The sequence below is a fragment of the Zootoca vivipara genome, chromosome 9 (genome assembly GCF_965207765.1).
Source record: "Zootoca vivipara chromosome 9, rZooViv2.hap1.1, whole genome shotgun sequence".
In the NCBI taxonomy this organism is placed as follows: domain Eukaryota; kingdom Metazoa; phylum Chordata; class Lepidosauria; order Squamata; family Lacertidae; genus Zootoca; species Zootoca vivipara.
The window spans coordinates 34,994,502-35,017,085 of NC_142592.1; the positions used below are offsets into that span (position 1 = coordinate 34,994,502).

The 22,584-nt window shown below is 42.5% G+C and overlaps 1 protein-coding gene across 1 annotated transcript in view; it reads right to left on the reverse strand.

Moving 5' to 3' along the window:
• Window positions 1-22,584, reverse strand: part of KITLG (KIT ligand) — an 85,728-nt gene that overhangs the window by 13,908 nt on the left and 49,236 nt on the right. Inside the window, exons 2-6 of the mRNA XM_035127402.3 lie at window positions 21,422-21,535; window positions 9,753-9,815; window positions 3,707-3,886; window positions 1,409-1,571; window positions 519-608 (exon numbers count right to left, since the gene is read on the reverse strand). Coding sequence (XP_034983293.3) covers window positions 519-608; window positions 1,409-1,571; window positions 3,707-3,886; window positions 9,753-9,815; window positions 21,422-21,535 — 610 coding nt within the window. The remainder of the gene's footprint in view (window positions 1-518; window positions 609-1,408; window positions 1,572-3,706; window positions 3,887-9,752; window positions 9,816-21,421; window positions 21,536-22,584) is intronic.

Sequence of the window (22,584 nt, forward strand, 5' to 3'; positions counted from 1 at the left end):
ATCAAGCATTGCCAAAGGTCAGGGTTGATGGGAGTTGTAGTTGGGCAATATCTGGATGGACAAACATTCCCCACACTTGCCTTATAGCAACAAATTAAAAGAAAACCATGTGTTCTTTCTCACTATGTTGCTGCCTCCACCTTAAAAGTAATGTCAATTCTAAGTGTTATTACTAGTTACTAACACTTATAACTACACAATGTGCTTGCAATAAACTGTATTCCTTTGCAAGCATAAATGCTGATTTATTTATTTAGTTGATATTCTACCTGTCCTCCCAGGAACTCATACTTCTCTTCCTCACAATAACCCCTGTTAGCCTGAGAGCAAGTCCACCCAGTGAGTTTCATGGGTCAGTGTGGATTTGAACCCCTGTCTCCCAAGTCCTAAGTCCTAAGTCCAGCACTCTAACCACTATGCCACATAAGATACTGACAACACACACCCATTCCCTGCACAATACAGTTGTTTCCCCCTGAATGAATCAAATGCAAATGGGTGCAATAGTTTATACTTACGCTCGCTGCTATCGCCACTGCTGTCATTCTTAAGAGAGCTGGCAGCAACAGGATGTAACAAAATTGGCTCTGTGACACTGTTGCGGGCATCTAAGAGAAACAGAGTGGATTGGTGGTCTATATTTTGGAAAACTGCAGATTATTTTGCCTGTATTATAGCATTTAACCAAGTCAATAGAACTGTTTGCAAACAATATTGACCAATAGTAACAATGCAAACAAAAAAAAAAATGTGGGTAACAAGAATTGGTTAACTGAATAGTTAACAGTGACACACACACACACCTGCTTTTAAAAAATATTCAGCTTTGCCCCAAGCTAAGCAGCTCATTGTCACTACTAGAAAGAACTATGTCCATATATAGTCAGCTGCAGCTATATATAACTATATGTGCCATATTATACAGAATTGGCACAGTGTTGCTAACAGTGCAGTCCTGAAGTTGGCATGCGGGTCAATCCACAGGTAGTTTAGCTGTCCAGCCAAAGCCCTACTGGGCTCATTCCTGCAGGGCGAAAGTGAGTTTGGCGGACACTCATAGGGTTCTCTGTCCATTTTGCAACTCCCAGTGAGAACCTAGATTGATGGGATGGAAAGAAAAGTCACAGGTGGTCTGGGATACCACCCAGTCCTCTACAACATGCCCATGAACTGTCCCAATGGACCTCGGAACTCGGAAAGCAGTTGGGCCAGGACATCAAATGTTTTCATGCTGGCAGACCAGGGAAATTTGATATTGGACCTCCTTCTCCAAAATCTGAGAAATCTCTTCAATGTCAGAGTGGGAGATTAGAGATTTCCTCCAGCCCCTGAGATAGCTTCCCAGAGACCATAAATGATCAGACTTTGTGGCATTTGAGGACACATCCATATAAAAATGAAGTCTTACCATTTGGGGAGGGCTCTCTTGCTGAAAGCAGAACACAGTCGCTCTGTTCTGGTGCCTTTGCAATGCTTTTGTAGACATCAATAGTGCTATTAAAGTGCTTAAAGAACTCTTCTGGAAAGAATTTACCTTCTTCATAAAGATGGTCATTATATTTTCTAAAGTTCTAAGGGGAGAAAAATAACAAAATCCATTTGTAAAGGAAGCACAGATAAGCTGAGCTATCACAGCGTGAAATTGTATGGATCATGAATAGATGGAAATGTGTTTAACAGGTGGTACAGACTGGGAGGTCAAAACTGTAAATTATAAAGGTCAAATTCAGTCGGACACATTTTCCTTGATGCAAAAGCTCTGCTCCCTGGATTGCAATTGATTTCTTTCTCGCTGCAAAACTTTAGCAGTTAATGGCAAAACTGGCTTCAAACAATATGGTTCTCAGTTACATCATACTTCTTTAACATGATATTTCAGTTAACTACTAAAACATGGTGACTTTGTGTATTGTAAACATGGGGATACCTTGGGCCAGATTGCGCAATACTTTCCTGATCAGTCCCATGCGTTTGTTTACTTTTTTGTACTAAGATTCATACCCTGCTTCCCCCCTCATTTAAGCCAGCAGAACACAAGTTAAGACAATAATCTTAAATTCATGGGGCAGGGAGTTCCACATGCAGAGTGCTGCCACCGAAAAGTCCTTTGGCCACCAATCATAACACAGAAGGGGCTGAATCTAGACTCATCAAAGAAGCGTTTCAGTTTAAAGCCTTGTACATTTAAACAGGGAAAACAGGTAGAGAAAAAATGGGACTCCATGTCACCATCTGGTGGCACAATGTTATATCGCACATATAAATTGCCTTTTCTTTACCCGTCTAGCTGACTCCAAGGTATTGACATGCATAAGAGGGTATGAAGGCAGATTCATGTGGGCAGTGACTGACACTGATATAACTTGATCCCAAGATGTTTAGGTCTTTAAAGGGAATGCCTAGTACCTTGAATTGCACACCTAAATCATATGGCAGCTGGTGCAACTATAAAAGAAAAGGGGTGAATGAACTCACCACTTGGCCCCCGTCAAAATCGTGGCAGTGGCATTTTGCACCAACTGTGGTTTACAGGTTGTTTTCCAGAGCAACTCCACGTAGAATGTGCCACAGTAGTTTAATCACACAGTAATAAATACACATGAATCCATGTGGCTGAAACAAGGTCAGGTTTTACACCTGCCTGCCTTCAACACCATGGGAGATCTATATGAGGGCATAATTACTTCTACAGTATAATGTTCTATGCCAGTAACATCTGTAAGATTGCTATCACTTAAATTTTGGGTGAAACAGTCCTTTAACAGAATTTTAAAATCAGTTTTAGTCATTCCCAATGCCTCAAATATGCAGCGACTTTGCTTTTGGAAACAGGCACACACACACACACACACACACAAGCTATGCAGGTGGCATGTATGAAACTCACTTAGATTTTAAAAATAGTTCTGTAGATGTCCAGAGCTTCCTTAGGTGTGTGGAGCCTAGCCTAAGTGTCTCCGAGACAACAAGGAGTCCATCCATATATTAAAAGTAGTACTGCATCCCCAGTCAAATATTAAGGATGCAATCCCAAAAATGCTTACTTGGGAATGAGTGCTATTGAGCTCAATTGGGCTTACTTCAGAGTAGGCATGCACAGAATCACACTGAAATGAATGATAAAAAGTGGATAGGAAAGTTGCAGGCAGGGTGAGGGGCTTAAATATAATAGCAAAAAACTAGTACAAAGTGAAACAATCCTAGAGACAAGATAGTTTCCGTGTAACACTCAATAAAGATTTAGTGATACAGGCACAAGCAGGGGCAAGTCCAAGCAGTCTTGGGCTTGTGTTTCCCACCCCCACCCCCCTTTCTACTATGTTTGGGGAAAGGACCTCTGCAGCATTTAGTTTCACTTTTAGAAAATCCTGGCTTCTTGTTGCCTGTGAACTACAGATCATGGTTTAAAACAAATTCAAAAATTTTAAAACAATCGAACTGCAAACTGACTTGTTTAATTAACAACTTTAAAATAAATGTCTTTGGTTTGTACATTAAGAGCTGGGATTTCTCTGAAGGCAAAATGAAGCATTGCAGAAGTCTTTTGCCTGGCTGTGCAGGAGGCAGAGATTGAAGCAGGTGCTGAAGAGTAGCCAGGATCCTTCCTACTACATACAAACCAGTCTATTCTGTTCTGGTCTGCTCTCTACCCACAATGGTATTATTTTGCAATCAGGAGGAGAGAAGATTAATCTTAGATTATTACCTTATTTTTATTAGTAGACAGGCATGCCATTAGATCATTGATGATCCTTGTGAGATTATTGATGATTGAGTAATTACTTAAGACATCTGACATATCTGAAAAGTCTTTAAATCTGTGCAGAAGATTATTCAGACTCGCTGACAGTTCAGGAACCATCAGATACAACCAACAATGATTAGGCTGTCAGGGGTGATAAAAAGAAAAGAAAGAGAGAGATTACACTCCACACACAACTGTTTAAGCAATTTAAAGTGTGTAAAAGTCGATTAACGTGTCCTTTCCAATAGGTATTAGCTTGCACTTTGTCAAATTGAAAATTCAGCTGCCATTAGATTACCTGCTGTTTTCTTGTATCCTTTTTGGAATTCCTGACAGTCCTTCTTAACATAACTAGGTCAGCCATGACTGTCAGTAGATGTTGCCTGTTCGGCTTTATCCCTGTGTCTACCAGCTTCAAAGCTGTCAAAAAAATCACTGCTAGCATTTAACTTCTTTCACACTGTAGTATGTGGGAATCTAACACACAATCTTGTTCTTCTTTACACAATGACTTGTAGATTGATTATTATGCCTTTTATTCTTCTAATTATTCTATACTCCTTCTTTTCAAAAAAGTGTATCTTCACATTAGGTTCCACAAGACACTTTTGCTGTAAAGTGCATTATGCAACCCCCACCATCCCACAATTTATGTCTTGAATTTGTCTATCTCAATGTCAAACATGGTTTACTATTGCTCACAACTAAAACACAATTTGAGATCTTTAATACAAAAATTTGGTGGAGCTGCACAGGGCAGGGATGGAGAACCTTTGGCCCTCTCGATTTCACTGGATTCTAGCTACTGCAAAAATCTTCTTCTTGTTGTTGTTGTTTAGTCGTTTAGTCGTGTCCGACTCTTCGTCACTGAGAGCAAACGGAGATGTCAGAAGCAAACAAACCAATACTGTAGAATCACTTGCTAACATTTGGAAACTGGCCAAAATGATGAAACTCATGGTGTGTTCGTTTGAGAAACAGAAAGAGCCAATTGAAGAATTTACAAATTTCATGAGGACGAAGTACAATTTCGACCTGAAGTTTATCAGTCTATTGCATTTATTTAATGAACCTTTATTTGTATTTGCACCCACTGCCCTACATGCAGAATTCTACAGCACAAGTCCTCGCTGCTAATTTCACTATCCTCTTTCTGGGTGGTCCACCATAAAAAAAACCTTGTTGGCAACGAACTAGGAAGGTGGTGGGGGAAGAGGAGTAAAGGGGAACCATAAAATTCACTACACAGCTTGGTAGCATATTTCAGAGATAAGAGATTAACTCAAATCTATTAATTCTGCTGCTCCTACAAACACTAACTTTCAGTAAAGAACATCAAGTTTATGCAATGAAGCTGTCCCATATGGGGATCGAACCTGCAACCTTGGAGTTATCAGCACTATGCTCTAACCAACTGAGCAATCCACAAAACTTGGATTACCCACCCTATCTTTTTCAACACTCACAGAAGAAGCTTCTTCCTCATGCATGCTTCCGTTTGCACATGCAAGAACACACACACACACATACACACACTAAAACCATTTTACTTACTGTTCCTGCCAGCGAACAGACTTCATTTGGCCTTTAACTGAGCAGCACCCACCCACCCACACTATTCTTTGCAGTTTGTACATTTGCTTTTTGGCCCACAGAATTAGATGCTTGGCTGAAAGTAATTTGCAATACATTAATTTTTTTTTAAAAAAAATGTTGGCACTGGATGCATTTTATAGATTTGTGTTGCTGACACATTTTGGCTTGGAATATTTTTTGTTGCACCAAGTGCCAGAAACTAATATATTTCTTCAGTTGACTGAAAGCGAGCTAATTGTGCTTGTTCCACCTTTCCCTCCCCCACATATTGATTTCAGTTTAAAACTGATTTAAGGGCTGTCACATGGAAGGTGGAGAAAGCTTGTTTTCTCCTGCCCCAGAGGGTAGGACCCAAACCAATAGTTTCAAGTTACAAGACAGGAGATTTCTACTAAATACCAGGAAGAACTTTCTGTCTGTAAGAGCTGTTTGACAGTGGAGCAGACTTCATTGGCAGTTTATTATAAGCAGAGGCTGGATGGCCATCTGCCACAGATCCTTTAGTTGAGATTCTTGCATTGCAGGGGGTTGGACTAGATGATCCACGAGATCCCTTCCAATCCTACAATTCTATGGTTCTATAAGAACTTCATTAGATGTTTTGAAGGGAGGTACTGGGTTGCGGGTGGCGCTGAGGGTTAAACCACAGAGCCTAGGGCTTGACGATCAGAAGGTCGGCAGTTCAAATCCCCACGACGGGGTGAGCTCCCATTGCTTGGTCCCAGCTCCTGCCAACCTAGCAGATCGAAAGCACGTCAAAGTGCAAGTAGATAAATAGGTACCACTCCGGCGGGAAGGTAAACAGCGTTTCTGTTTGCTGCTCTGGTTCGCCAGAAGCAGCTTAGTCATGCTGGCCACATGACCCGGAAGCTGTATGCCGGCTCCCTCAGCCAATAGAGCGAGATGAGCGCTGCAATCCCAGAGTCGGTCACAACTGGACCTAATGGGGTCTCTTTATCTTTACTGTTATAATACTGATGATCTGCAGCTTTGGCTTTCTTGTTCATCAAAGCAGAGCTGTACTGTACACTGTGTGGATGAGGCAGCATGAAAACACACCAATGGAATTTATGAACGACCACTTCTAGTATTAGACACATCCTAACTATTGTCAAGAACGGTCCAGAATGGTCCAGATGTTTCAGTGTCCATGTGTTTTTAATTTAAGGCACTGAACATTATTGTGAGAAAACTGCACCACGAGTATGAAAACAAAAAGCTGCTCCACTGATGTGGATATATTGATAACCGCAGTTCTGCATTCTGGAACACTGGGGGGGGGGATAGTGGAAGGAACTAGGGACCTCAGGCAAAAGAAACTCAGAACAGCCGTGCTGGATCAGACCAAAGGACCATCATTTCTTATGCTGGCCAGCTGGGCGTTTTGAGAACGCACAAGCGCAGCATGAAGATCAAAGAAACATAGCATGCTGCATCATACCAAGTCAGAGCCTTGGTCCAGCCTAGCTCAGCATTGTCTGCACAGACTGGCAGCAATTTTGATGGCCTCAGTCGGGATACTTTTGCAGATCAACCTGAAGGAGATCTTTCAATGCAAAGCATGTAACGTACATCAGGCAGGCAGCAATGTTGAGAGGCTCACACAGCAGTCCAAGAGCAGCAGTTCTTGTCCCACCCCCAGTTCTATATCCATCCTCCTCCCCTCCCTATTTTATCACTTAATATATCTGGATACTTGCTCTGGCAGCTTTTCCACCTTTTCCCTCTACTGGTTGGGCAATCTCTATCAATTTGACACTTTCTATTCTTAGCTATTAATGGGACCCAGGTGGCGCTGTGGGTTAAACCACAGAGTCTAGGGCTTGCTGATCAGAAGGTTGGCGGTTCAAATCCCTGCAACGGGGTGAGCTCCCGTTGCTCGGTCCCAGCTCCTGCCCACCTAGCAGTTTGAAAGCACATCAAAGTGCAAGTAGATAAATAGGGACCGCTACAGTGGGAAGGTAAACGGCGTTTCCATGCGCTGCTCTGGTTCGCCAGAAGCATCTTTGTCATGTTGGCCACATGACCCGGAAGCTGTCTGCGGACAAACGCCGGTTCCCTCGGCCAGTAAAGTGAGATGAGCGCCGCAACCCCAGAGTCGGACACGACTGGACCTGATGGTCAGGGGCCCCTTTACCTATTCTTAGCTATCACTGTTATTACAATTTTAACAATAATATATTTTTATTATTTGTTGGGGGCAGGGAGTGTATTAGCAGAAGAAAGGAGCTATGTCCCCCCCATTTTAAAACATCTTCCAACACCACCTAAAAAGGAGGGAGTCTCTTTCTGGAAAGAAAATTTAACCCTTGTGGCATTGTTATTAACACAACTGAGGTGTTAATAATACCAGTTGTAGGATTAATTATTACATTCTAAATGTAGTTTAGAATATACATACTAATGCAAAATTAACCAATCTCATAAATTAGTTTTTGCCACTCAAAACAATGTTATTCTGAGGGGAAGTGTCCCTGTTTTAATATTGCTCACAAAACCAAACAATACAGCACTTAAGAGCTCTTACCAAGGCTAACAAAATTTGCAGGCATTTCGAGTTTTATTCAACTAAATTATACTCATGAGTAGAACCACTGAACTCAATAAACAGAATTTAACAATGGCCTTTAATTATGTCCGAAGTTTCTACTGTGAATAAGATTAACATTGAATACAACACTTCTTCTTTTTTAGATTCTGAATACCATCTGGATATTTCCAAACAGCATGAATATTACATTGGAATAAGGAGTGTTTAGGAATGGCAGAATTATGCAAGAAAACAACAAAGAAAGGCATATATGTCAGGGAAATAAAATATACTTTTGATTGCCCCGTGCATTCATTAAAGAGATAATCATAATAATTATCACAACTAAAGAAGCTGTTCACCTCCTTTATCTCTGACAATGCCTTATGTGGATTTCCACTGTGATTATACATAGGCTTATCCCTTTTGCTGCCAAAGTCACTGTACAATAGGATCGAAAATATAAATCAAAGATTCACACCAAAAATCTATATTCTCTGCCTTGCACACTAATGAGCATTTATTGCATTTTATCACTAAACAAAAGATATGGGGCACTCTTAAGCAGAAATATAGTGTGGTTAATGGTAAGGGGAAAGGTTTAAGCCAGGGGTTGTTAGCTGTCGCCCCCCCCCCAGAGGGCATTCACCTGTGGTCCAGGTTCGGGGCAGAGCATCCCTTTCTGGGTGTGGCCAAAAGGGGGCATTGCCATCCCACACTCTTGCATAAACTCTCTCTCAAATAATAATAATAATAATAATAATAATAATAATAATAATAATAATAATTTATACCCCGTCCATCTGGCTGGGTTTCCCCAGCCACTCTGGGCAGCTTCCAACAGAACATTAAAAACAGAATAAAACTTCAAACATTAAAAACATTAAAAACTTCCCTAAACAGGGTTGCCTTCAGATGTCTTCTAAAAGTCAGATACAGTGGTACCTCGACTTACGAATGACTCAACAACCGAATTTTTCAAAATCGCGTTTCCAATGGCGCTTTTCCATTGGAAATCGCATTTCCAATGGCGCTTTTCGACTTATGAATTTTTCAACCTTCGGAATGGATTAAATTCGTAAGTCGAGGCACCACTGTAGTTGTTTACTTCCTTGACATCTGACCACTGAGAAGGCCCTCTGCCTGGTTCCCTGTAATCTCACTTATCGCAGTGAGGGAACCGCCAGAAGGACCTTAGTGCCCGGGCTGAACAATGGGGGTGGAGACGCTCCTTCAGGTATACTGGGCCGAGGCCGTTTAGGGCTTTAAAGGTCCACACCAACACTTTGAATTGTGCTTGGAAATGCACTGGGAGCCAATGTAGGTCTTCCAGGACTGGTGTTATATGGTCTCAGCAGCCACTCCCAGTCACTAGTCTAGCTGCCGCATTTTGGATTAGTTGTAGTTTCCGAGTCACCTTCAAAGGTAGCCCCACGTAGAATACACACATGGGAACATAGGCCTCCTCATCAGTGGATTTGGGCAGATCATTTGAGGAAGTGTGATTAAAGCTCACCCCCATGCATTAAATGACTGTTTCGATACTGGGTGAGGAGGTAATTTCTGTCCCAATGAGGGTGTTGGGCTGGGCAAAGCATTGCATATATTTTCCCTTCTCAGGTCTGCCGAAATTTGTGGGGGTCATGGGGTGAGCTGGGCTGAAGCTTAGCCACTCCTGGTTTAAGCTTAACTCACCCACAGAAACCATTGAGTCTTAGTACTGATCAGTATCTTTTGAAGTAAATAGCTTTTGAAAAGCCTCTGTTTAGTAAGAGCTTTAACAAAACCTGAAGTTCTAATCTCATAAGAGCAGAAAGCAAGAATCATCAATGACTCCCTTGCTTGTTTTACAAAGAATATAATTCAAGCGGTTGTACATACCAGACTGTCCATCTTCCGGACATATTTAAGGGTTATCATATAATCATTTGGAAGATTTCCAACCTACAGACAGACAATAAAGGATATTAAAGGTTATTTAGTAATTCTATATAAAATAAAGCTTAAATTTAATTACCTGCTATATAGAAAAAGATCATTAAATGTTCTGCTATGGCAGGGGTGGGAAATGCATAGCTCTTCAGATGCTGCTGGACTAAAACTCCCATCATCCCTGGCCACTGGCCATGTTGACTTGGGCTGATGGGAATTGGAGTCCAATGAAACCCTATACAAAGGTGGTGCATGAATCCAAGACTCATCATGGCTTGTGCTTATTTTCTGTTACATCTGAATTCTGAACTGGAACGGTAGGTTATTGGGAAAGGCTGCTCATTCCTCATCCCAGTCATTGTTGGAGAAGATTTTCAGCTTGCCAGATGGAATGATTCCCTCATACTCTGTTCTTAAGGTTATCCTGATTCCCCTAAGCCAGTTTGGGGGAAATGGGGGCAGAAGAGGAGGGAAAGCCCCACTGTGTTAGCGGAAGTCCTTGTGCAGGCATCCACTAGTCGAATCCCACCCTGTATTTCTCACCATCCTGATAGCAGATAATTTGGGATCCAGCAATAGCAAAAGGGAATACATTGTTTTCCATACTTGGTATGCGGGAAAGTACTCGATACTTAGCAATGCCAGCAAATGTATATTTCTTTAAGAAAGGTCACTGCAAGATTAAATTTGTTCCAGATCAACAAGCACTACAAGAATTGGCATGCATTATGTATACAATCTACTTTACCGGCATCAGGGCCTGTCAAGCACTTTTCACGCACAGTTTTTAAAAAAACCCAAAACCGTAAGTGGTCAAGGCTACAGATTCAAGGAGTAAGAGCATTACTTCCAAACAGAAAACAACTCAGCATAAGACAGCTTGTGCATGACAGTGGATAATATATATGCATGGTGTCTGACTCAGAAAACTTCCCTTAATTGCAAATTATTTATGGAATTGCATATCAAATATAGTTGGAATATTGCGGTCTCATCTATGTCCAAGTCACAGCAAGTCCAAAGTGATCACGTGGATAGGATCTCAGCAAAGATCATACTTAGAATGATCCTCCTCAGAATCCTAATCCTCCAACCCTTTCAGCCTTGCATTACCTTCCTTGATTTCCAAGGTATTTGCCTGTCCTGCCTCCCTTAACACTGTTAGCTGATCTTCTTTGAAGGTTGCATGCCTCCTCTGATGTCACAGAAAGCACTTGTATAGACCCTTACAATTTAAAGGTCTAGAGCCAACAGCTGGGAAATTTACATAAATCTTGCCCGCATGTGAAATTCAGTAAGACCTTTCAAGACCTCAGTCAGGGAGACAGTTGTACACGTTTGTACCCACTTCCTTAACCCATTTGCAATGGGCTGTTCCTGGTTCAGTAATCTGGTAAGCAACCAACTCCAACACTACTTGTGACTCCTCACATGGAACTTGCAAGGTGCTCTGTAAAGCACCTGCTTCCTGCATGGGAACTGGAAAATTGTCATGACCTTGGCAGGCCACCATCACACGGAGCAGATGAGCCACTTTGGCTGCTTGTGGCATAAATTCTTCTGCAAAATAATGCTTCAGGTGTCTTTGGGTACCTCTTCTCTGGCAACAGAGACACTTTCAGACACCTAAGAAGGAGGGGAAATAGTCTACTACTCCAGCTGGTGAGAGGGATAGTCCAACAAGAGTCAACAGGTTGGGGAAGCCTATCCATTCAAACTGGCACTAGCTCTCCAGGGGTTTTCTCAGCCTAGATATCTAATTAATTAGGCTCTTAACACATAATGAACATCGTTTTTTCTGTCACTAGCTCAGTAGACCAATCCCCTTCACCTGCCTGCTTCTCTATTTGCATGCCAAGCTGTATATATAGTACAGTGGTACCTCGGGTTAAGAACTTAATTCGTTCCTGAGGTCTGTTCTTAACCTGAAACTGTTCTTAACCTGAGGTACCACTTTAGCTAATGGGGCCTCCCGCTGCTGCTGCTGCTGCCGCTGCCGCACAATTTCTGTTCTCATCCTGAAGCAAAGTTCTTAACCCGAGGTACTATTTCTGGGTTAGCAGCATCTGTAACCTGAAGCGTCTGTAACCCGAGGTACCACTGTACAGTACTCCAAACAAAACATACATAACTAGAATCAGGAAACAGGCCTGCCATTTCTGGTAGAGCTGATGACTGAGCAATAGTGAGGCCTGGGCAGAGCTGGTCACTAGGAAACTTGTACTCCAGGTCTACCTCTCCATCATTTCTCAATGAGTAGACCTGCTGGCCATCTGTGGTTGGGCCAGGCACCCAGATAATGCTTTTCTATGCACTACTGCAGCTCTCAATTGCCCCGCCCCCCCTTCAGCCTTTCATTAACTGCAATGCTGCTACAATCAACTTCACAGATTCCCCATCCCTACATTTCCCTAGGAAAACCCACTATGCCATGATGATAATACTGGACTACAAGTCTCCTCAAAAGGAACACGAAATAGTGGATTATTATTATTATTATTATTATTATTATTATTATTATTATTATTTGTAGAAATAAGGAGACAATATGAGAGTTGGGATGCAAGTGAGCTGTGCAGGAGCAAGCTAACTTTGAGCTACGCAGAGCCTCTCTTTATTAGCAAGAGATGCAAAACCAGCAATATACATTCAGGGCTTTGCCCTTTACACCCCTGGGTGATGCCTAGTTATCTCCCCAACTTGCTCCACCACGTCATGTTTCCATTGCAGGGGGAAATACCTTTGCAAAGGAGGTAAAGGTCAGGGCACAGAACACTGCTGAGGAGACAAAAGGACAAAGAGTGGGCATGGCGGCTAGACAAGCATCTGGCTGGGTTTCCCTAGACACTCTGGGCATCTAACAGCATATATAAAAAACATAATAAAACATCAAACATTAAAAACTTCCTGATATAGGGCTGCCTTCAGATGTCTTCTAAAAGTTGTGACATTCTTTATTTCCTTGACATCTGAAAGGAGGGTGTTCCACAGGGAGGGTGCCATCGCTGAGAAGGCCCTGTAACTTCACTTCTTGCAGTGAGGGAACCTGCAGAAGACCCTCGGAGGAGGACCTCAGTGCCTGGGCTGAGCGGTGGTGGTGGGGTGGGGGTACCTCAAAGCCCAGAGGCAGAATGTGGACCTCCAAGCCTCTGTATTTGGAGCTTGGGGTTCTCACCAGTCATAATCCCCACCAGCCTTCCTCACCACCCTCCAACAGACCATATGGAGTGTGGGCCTATTCCAATTATTTTGAGGACTGTTTACTACCCAGCACCTCAGCTCTGTGGCGCTTCTGTGTCCTTTTCCTCCTTTATGTGATGTGCCCTGAGCCATTTTCTCCAGCTGGTTTCTACTAGGAGGATTTGGGGAAAGCTGCAGAAAGATGAAGTGGGATTAACCATTACCAAATTATCAGTACAATAAATGTTTATGTGTTCAGCAGTAGCATTGCTGCAGGGCAGGATCAAGAATGAATATCTGATCCGTAAGTTTGTTTTGGGAAGGAACATTGAACGTTTTGCTCTTGCAACTCAGGTTGAAAGGCTGCAATGATTGCTATAAGCAATTACATACACTAAATGACAAACACATGTATTATATACTTAGCCAAGGCTTTGTTTGTTTTGTTTGCCTAATGTTAATAGTTTAGATATGATGTTTCCAGTGTGAGTAGACTATGAAACTGTAAAGTGTTTCTTACCCAAAAAATGAACTATCTTAGCACATACATTTTGATATAAGTTGAGCTTGGCCAGCCCTACCACTAGACAGAGGGAGGCAGATGCCTCAGGTGGAAAATGCCGGAGGACAGTAGTATCCCTTCTATCATTCACTCCAAGGGTGGCACCTTTTTATATATATAAAAGGGGAACCTCTGGTTGCAGATACCTTTGGGTAGGAAGTCCCATGATTAGTGCATGATTAGTGTATCTTCTGATACAGAGAGGAATCTCCTCTTTCATTAGTATGTGCACAACTACTCTGGGAGCACTGAAAGACCACTCACTTTGCATCCCTTCCTTGCATAAGCAGAAAATGATCTGCAGACCTGCTCTGCTAACACACAGAGTGCATGTTCTGCGTGTGCAACAATCCTGACACACACCCAGGTGATACCTAGACCAGAAGAGTTTTATTGAGCTTTATGATCACTATCACAATCTACAACCGTGGGACCCTTTTCCCTTGGAAGCTTTCCCAAAAGTTTCAAGTGTGCTTTTATAATTTTAGTGTGCTTTTAAAATTCACTTAATGCAAGTTGTAAATTTTAATTTGTTGTTACTCACAGTCAGAGTTTTCAGGGTGCAAATTAAAAACAAACAATGAGAAGAGCTGGAAAGGCACAGTTGCCCTAGGATGATAAAGAGAAGGTGGGATGGTTCAAGAGAGGACAGAAGGAGGAAAAGGAGAAAGGGCTGGGGTGAGTTCCTTTCAGATGGCAGAATTGGCTTCAGACAGTGAAAAGGAAGGTCACAAAGGAGGGGTGTTTGAAGAAGGATTCCAAAGGTTTAAAAGGATGCCAAAGATTATGAGCAAATTGATGGCCACCTCTTGTTGATGGCATCATAAAGAATGGCAACTTAATGTGTTACAGGAGCACAGAAAACCATCACAGTAATTTAATCACTGACACACAAACTTAGAAACAGCACCAAAAGAGCAGCACCAACTAATCAATACAGCAGCAACAGAATCAAAAGCTTGTTTAAAAAGCAAAGTTTTCCACTGCTAGTAAACACAAACAAGGAGGAAAATGATTTAACCTCCTGAAGCAGGGAGTTCCACATATGAGGTCTGACCACAACACACACACCACAAAAACACTCCCGTGTTGCCAGCAAGTCTCCTCAAAGGCAAGGGAACATGCAAGGGAAGCACCCACAGATGTTCTTAAGCCAGGGGTGGGGGACCCAAGCCTGGGGGCCAAATGCGCTCCCCCAAGCCTCTCTATATGGGACTCTCCCCAGCACTACTTTGAACCCTCCTCAGCTGTTTTTGCCTAGCTGCAATATGCCCTAATGCCTCCTTGAATGGAGGAGAGAGGGGTGTGTGAGAGTGTTTGTAGAAACTAGCCTACAATACAAAGATCTAATCAGCCTTCATTGCTCTGTCAATTTTTGCCTCTGGCCCCTCCCACCAGTGGCATGTGGCCCCTGGAAGGTTTTCCAGAAGAGAATTCACCCCTTGTGCTGAAAATAGCTCCCTCTGCAGCTGAGACAATGAAGAGGCCGCATGATCTCTGCTTCTTGTCCAAGTCAAGATTTTAGTAGCAGAATTCTGTACCAACCGATACTTCAGAGTAGTTTGCATGGGCAATGGCACATATATCCATTATGGTAGTCCAGCTGAAATGCAGCTAATGCAGGCATCCCCAAACTTCGGCCCTCCAGATGTTTTGGACTACAATTTCCATCTTCCCCGACCACTGGTCCTTTAGCTAGGGATCATGGGAGTTGTAGTCTAAAACATCTGGAGGGCCGCAGTTTGGGGATGCCTGGCAGCTAATGCAATGCATGTAGGACCATAGTCAATGGGGGCTTAGAGAATAATAGAACTGTAGAGTTGGAAGGGACCATGAAGGTCAACTACCGGTAATTCAATCCCCTGCAATGCTGAAGCATCCATGACAAATGACCATCCAATCTCTGCTTAGTAACCTCCAAGGAAAGAGAGTTCACCACCTCTCGTGGGAGACCTTTCTGCTGTCAAACAGCGTAATACAGCGAAATGTACGTGATTGACAAAAATCAACCTGTTTATTTGCAAGAGGGCTGAGTCCATGCTTATTTGTGTCATTTGGTTCAGGTTACTTTGTTGGTTGTATAATATCTTCCATTCAAAGGAGGATAATAATAATTTTTAAAGGGAAGTTTGCACTTAGACCAAAGCTTATATGTGGCTTTTGTGTAGGAACAGGCCGTTTGTTATTTGAATAAATAGCTGAACAAAGCCTTATGGCTTCACTTAGCACAGCTGCTGGATCTTCCGTTTCATTTCATTTGCCCCTTCTCTGTATTTGCAGTTTGTTTCTTCTGCTTAGATGTCCGATTCTCACTTTCTTTCCTGCTTGTACATTTCTCCTCTCTTGCCTCTTGTTTATATTCTCCCACACTATACACTTCCTCTTTATTCCTTCTGTCTCAGCTGGAAAAGTGTGCCTCCCTTCTAAGTAGAACAATGAAACAGTTAATGATATTTACTTATTTAACAGTGCAATACTAAAACCACTTATGCCAGACCACTTCCACTGAAGTTGATGACTCTTGAGTAAGTGGATTGTGAACAGTGATCATAAAACTGTGCGGCATCACTCATAAAACCATATTACATCAACACAATTAATAGAAAATTAATACTATGTGCACAGAATGTTTCCAGGCAGCTCATGAAAATATAAAAAGCATTGTTTCAGAGTTACCGCTTTAAATTAAAAGCCTGGAGAGTAGGGTAATTAAAATTAAGAACAGCAATTTTTTTTAAAAAGGAACAGCAGCAATGCACACTAAAATTGTAAATTCTTCCAGACCCCCATCATACTGCTTTACATGAGTAAGCTGAGCAGAGACACATAAGAATGCCTTTGAAATGGTTTGTAAAAGGCCAAGCGTAAGGTTACCAGACGTCCCCATTTCCTTGGTCCCCAGATTTGCAAATCAGTCCCCTGACAAATTCCATTGATTTAGTAGGAAGTTGAAAAGTGTCCCCAGATTCATTGAAAAAACCCTGGTAACCTTAGCCAAGCATGTACATTTATTTTTAGAAATCTGAAAAAAGACTGTCTGTCAAACAGAGAAGGGCTGTAGCTCAGTGGCAGAGCACAAACTTTACAAGCAGGTTCAATCCCCGGCACCTCTAGATAGGGCTAGGAAAGATTCGTGACCCAAACCCTGAATAATCCCTGCCAGCCAAGTATACTGAGCTGGGTGGATCAGTGGTCTAATGTTTTGTAAAGCCGTTTCTTATGCCTCACAGATCTAAGCAATAACTTAAATATTTTGGCCCCAGTGTAATGCTCTGCTTGTTCTCAGAAAAGTCCCAAAAAGTGTGGCATAATGGTTAGAATGTTGGACTATGACCTGGGAAACCAGAGTTCGAATCTTCATTCAGCTACGAAGTTGACTGGGTAACCTTGGGCCAGTCACCATCTCTTAGCCTAAATAGAGAGGACCAATCAGAAATAGAGAGGACCAACCAGAAATAGAGAGGACCAACCAGGCACACCACATTGAGCTCCTTGGAAGATAAAGGTGGTATATAAATGTAATGTATAAAAAAATAAAGAAGTTCAAGCATAGAATCCCACTAGGAACTGTTCTTGGCACTTGAATAACTGGCGATGGTGGGGAACCATGCAAAGGTGGGAACTGTCTGCACATTGTGTCTGAAGAACTGGACATGGAGGAAGGGGTTGGTTTCCTTCATGAGCACAAATCACCCCATGTATGAGATAAGCCAACAGGTGCAGAGTCAGCCCAGTCAGTGCTGACTGTATAAGTTAGGCACGGCCAAACTTAGCCCTCCAGCTGTTTTGGGACTACAATTCCCATCATCCTTGACCACTGGTCCTGTTAGCTAGGGATGATGGGAGTTGTAGTCCCAAAACAGCTGGAGGGCCGAGTATGGCCATGCCTGGTATAAGTGATTAAGACATATCACACTCAGTCTTGTGCTGTCTGTGTCGGAGTCAATCTGGAAAAGTAATTCAAAGATTTGAATTGCTGGACCAACGGAGGTATTTCTACTTATCTGTATCTGTATCTGTTTCTGCAAAGCCTACAAGCTCTATGTATATATAAACGCCCAGAAATGTATTACTGAAGCCTTATCTTCTGCAACAGTAAACTATTTGGACCTTAAGCTGCCTCTGTGTGGCGAATGGAACTGGGGGCAACTTTCACTGTGTGGGAATCTCACCTCAGATTTCCAACACATTTGAGGATCCATATGCACACTGTTTATACCCCCCCCCCAAACAAACAAACATTAAACTCCTTGTTAGGAAAAACAACAAGATGAAACTATTTCATTTTCCCTTGGAAAGCTGGTAGGTGTGATTGTTTGTACTGCACAAGCTAATAAAGGCATTTAACCACATTTCTTCTGACGTGGAGATCAGCTTCACCATAAATATTTATGGTAGCATGAAATGGATTGCATGAAAGCATGTAACTTGCAAGGGCTCAAAAATCTCAAAGCTTTACTGTACCGAAAGAGAGTTGATCACATGCAGGACTGTTTCACACCATGACTTACCAGCTCTTTCCCCTACCCCGCAGCCACACACATTGTAAATACCACAAAGCTAAACCATGGCTTGACACAAGCACATGACTGTGGGGGCTCCAGAAAGAATATTGTGGTTACTTGCTCCTCCTTCGGTCCTGCTACACTGCTGTGACCTAAACTATGGTTTGGCTTAGTGTGCCATCCAAACCTGGTTTTGTAATCTCCTGTACATAAACCACAAGCCAAATGCTATAGAACAAACCTTTGTTATAGTTCATTGTTTCTCTAGAGTGAGAAAAACCACAAGCCTGGATATGGATGACATGTTAAGCCAAACCATGGCATAGTTCACAGAAGGACAGCAGCATCAGGACTGGAGGAGGAGCAAAATGACTGCAATCTCCTTTCTGAGATCCTGTGATTTCACACTAAGCAGGGCTGTAGTTAACGGAGTGTTGGCCAGGGTCTCAGCCCTGGGTGAAGCTTCTAAAGGGGCACCACTGAGGCTCCCAGCTTACAGGGGCTTCCTCTGACCGCAGCACCTCCTTGCGGCTCCAGGGACTAAAAGCGTCCTTCCCGTCTTTTGTAGCGTGTGGATCTTGAACTGCTGAGCACGAGAGGGATGCTAATTTGCAAGGCGAAGCAGGAAAACCTGGAAAATGATCCTCCTTCCCCTTTCCCCCTGTCTGTTTTGGAACTGTGTGCGGAAGAGAAATCATGGAGAAAGTTGCTCTCTAAGCAAGTTGAAAGGGGAAAGTTTTGTTGCTTTCTTTCTTCTTCTTTTGCTTCCATCAATGTCTCAAAGATCAATTAAATGTGGTGAAGAGATCAGAACACCACCTCCTGCCCATTTTGGAAACAGAAGCACTTTGGAGTATTGCTTGCTTATGTTCTCTCTCTCTCTCTCTCTCTCTCTCTCTCTCTCTCTCTCTCTCTCTCTGTGTGTGTGTGTGTGTGTGTTTGGATCTACAGGACAACATACATGTTTACACCATATGAATACATAAAGCGGGGACTGCTGCATACAATCAGCTACAAAAATTGAGTCCTATGACCTAAATGTGATGCTGATATATGAAGCGCTTTGTATTTATCCCTTCCTGTAGTGTGTGTGTGTGTGTGTGTGTGTGTGTGTGTGTGTGTGTGTACACAAACACATGTGGGGTGGTGGTGGCAAACCAAGTCTTTGCCCCGGGTGACAGAAAGCCTAGTTTCAGCCCTGCACTAAGCCTTAGCTTAATGTGCAAACTGGGTCAATGTGGAGCAGTATCAGCTAATGTTTTCCTTATTTTATTTACTCATCCCCACATTAAAAGCAACATGTTTCTCATAAGTGAGGGAACATGTGTTTTCTAGAATCCATGTGACTTTAAAAAATTGTTCAGCTCAATTGTTCAGCTCAATATACATTGTTCATAACTGTACTGCATGCTGTTTTACTTGGTCTTTACTTGGGGGTAAAACATGCAAGGCTGTGTGTTACGAATTGTTTCTCAGTGACATTTCCATTATCTGAGTCTTGCTGAGATGATCTAATCTAAATTGGCAGAAACCCCTTTGAGATGCATTTTTTGTAAAAGAAAAAACAATACAATTCATAAAAGATTGCCCTTTTTCTAATTAGGGAAAAAGCACGCGATTTGGGTTTTTCTTCCATAAGATTGTGAGAACACAAGCAGAACGCTCCTCAATCCATTATTTTCAAGTAAGAACACACAAATGAAACACTCAGGTTTAGGTTAAGAGGCGAGGGGGCCTATTTACCATGGGCTTGAGAGTAAAGCTAATACTAGCACTTGGGGAATTTGCTAATGGGCATCAAAAATGGAACAAAGAAAACAAATTAAGGACATCTGAGATGTGCTGCTGACTGTTAAAACAAACATGTGAGTTGAACAGGAAGTCCAGGAAGCTGCTGTCTTGGATGCTGCAAATCTGGAGTAGCTAACATGGTGCTCTCCAGAGGTTGTTGGATTGCAGCAATTATTACACGCCAAAGTGCTATGAAACCATCACCCCACCCAAACAAGGCCTACACATGGCAACATTCATTTTGGATTGAATTAGCCACAACTTTATTGATTACAGATGCAAGGGGTTTGGCCTAGGCATTGGGTATATCCCATAGCTGCCAAGTTATCCCCCTTTTTTTTAAGGGAAATTCCATTATGCTGAATAGGCTTCCTCGCGAGAAAAGGGAAAACTTGGCAGCTATGGTATATCCTATATCAACCAACCTACTTGCTGGATGTTTTATGTGGGCCGATCCAGAGATGGTTAGGCCCTGTGACATACATCAAATATCTCCTTGACTGGATTGCTGTCTTGAGGAGTGCTATGACCCTGGACCCCACATGGGCATCTGGACAGAAGCACCTCCTCCTGGATTCCTTTAATGGAATACCTGTTCCCTCAGCGGGGCAGACAGAAGCTTACAGCCTCTCCTCCAACCAAGACTAAGGCCTAACCCATCAAAGTTGTGACAATTGTTATGAGGAAAGTAAAACCTTCAGAAGAGGCGAATTAGTCTGACAGAAAAATTCCTCCCTGGTCCCCAATATGGGGACTGAGATTAGGGTTGCCAGACTCAATAGAGGACAGGACTTCTGTACCTTTAATTGCCCTACTCTCTTTTGAGTCTGGAAACCTTAAAGAGAAACCAGCAAAACCTTTGTTTAATTTCCAAGCAAAGGGTCTGCTGGTTTCTCTTTAAGGTTTCCAAACTCAAAAGAGAGCAGGGCAATTAAAGGCGCAGAAGTCCTCTCCACTATTGAGTCTGGCAACCCTAACTGTGATCATCTATAGCAAGGTCACACACTGAGCAATCACCCACAGTAACAAGTAGGCACAAGCTGAACCCAAAAGAGAAATGGAAAAATGGCAGTGCCAGGGAAGGGGCTAGCTGCTTTTTATTTCTGAGAAGTGGACCAGAGTGAAGTCCGCCCTGCTCATTGAAAGTCTGCCCCGGACCCATCAGCAATTGGTCAATTTACAGGCAGGTTGAATCCAAGTCCCCCCAGGCCAACAAGAGAGTGACCTGGTCCCTCACTGGCTGGAGGTCATGAGCAGAGAGAATTCCCTTGGGATGAGGTGGTGGAGTCAATGCCTGAATGCAATGTTGTGCTACAGTGGAGATGAGCAGAATTCCCATCATCCCTGATCACTGGCCATCCTGGCAGGGACTGCTGGGAATTGGAGTCCAACAGTTTTCTGGCGGGCACCGAGTTGGCTAGCTCTGCTGTAAACACAACCATTTTTGTGAATGCACCTTCAATCTTCAATTGTAAGTCAACATGCTTCCCCCAGTGTCCCTTCTTGCTTACTGTGGCTGCTTAGCATAGTCACAACATTATTTAGTATATAAAAAGAAGGTTATAAGGAAAGCCACTTGCCAGTTTTGCAATGTCATACACATCATCCGTCACAGGATTCCCGCAGGGACTTTGGGCTCTGAGAAGAGGATTAAGGAGGAGCAGCTGAAGATAAAAGCAAGTGATAATCCAAGTCTGTAAAAGAGAGGGAATATTTGCTTGGTAAACTTCACAATAACCAGTTACATAAAGTAACATGTAATACTTTGAAGTGAAACATTTCTTGGCTGCTAAAATAGTCAATCACTAACTTGCAAAAATGCAGACGAGTATGATAAAAAATGCTGATATCATGGGTTAAGATTTCATTGGGCAATATTTGCAGAAACAAATTCATGCTTCCAAGGCAAATATAAAGGGTGGTATTCAACCAAGTTCTCCACAGAGCAGACTCATTGAAATTAATAGACCAAACTCTGTAATGTTCATTAATTTTCATGGGTCAACTCTGAATAAAACTTAGTTGAATACTACTCAAAGTGTTTATCTCCCCGACCCAATCCTCTCAGGGAGACATGAAAATGCCTAGAACAGGCTCAAGATGCCTAGAATGTATTTCATAAGTTAAAATAATTTTTTGTTAGTTGGATAATAGGGGCATAAAATAGGCTATTCATAAAATGTGTTTGGTATTTGACTATAGGTTGCACCCAAGTTTTGCTGAGAGGAAGCTCAAACTGAAAGGGATGAACCTAAGTGTTCATTCATTTAAAGGGGTTTCTGCTGAGTATGGCTAACGGTGGATGCAAACCCTATTTATATACTGATTTGTTTACTGCTCTCATGACCCATTTTGAGCACCATTTGGAAAAGTGGAATATACATTATTTTGAAGATGGTGTGAAGTGCCAGTAGCTGGACAGCAACAGTGGGAAAGGGTATTCTGCTTTCGAGCCATGCTGGTGGACTTTCCGGAGACATGATCCTGAGATGTGGACACACTCCACACATTAAAATAGCACACCCAGCTTTCACATGCTACAGCTGAGCATTTCCTCAAGCCAGAGCTGTTTGGCAGCACACTTTGGGTAGCACTCTTTGAAATTGAACTTCACTGTAATGAAGTTGATCATAGAGTCTTGCCTATAGTTTCCTTTTTGCGCTTCCCCAGCAAACCACACATTTTTGCTTGCATTTTCTCTTAAAATATGCATTCTATATGCATTTTAGCACCTTTTTAAACC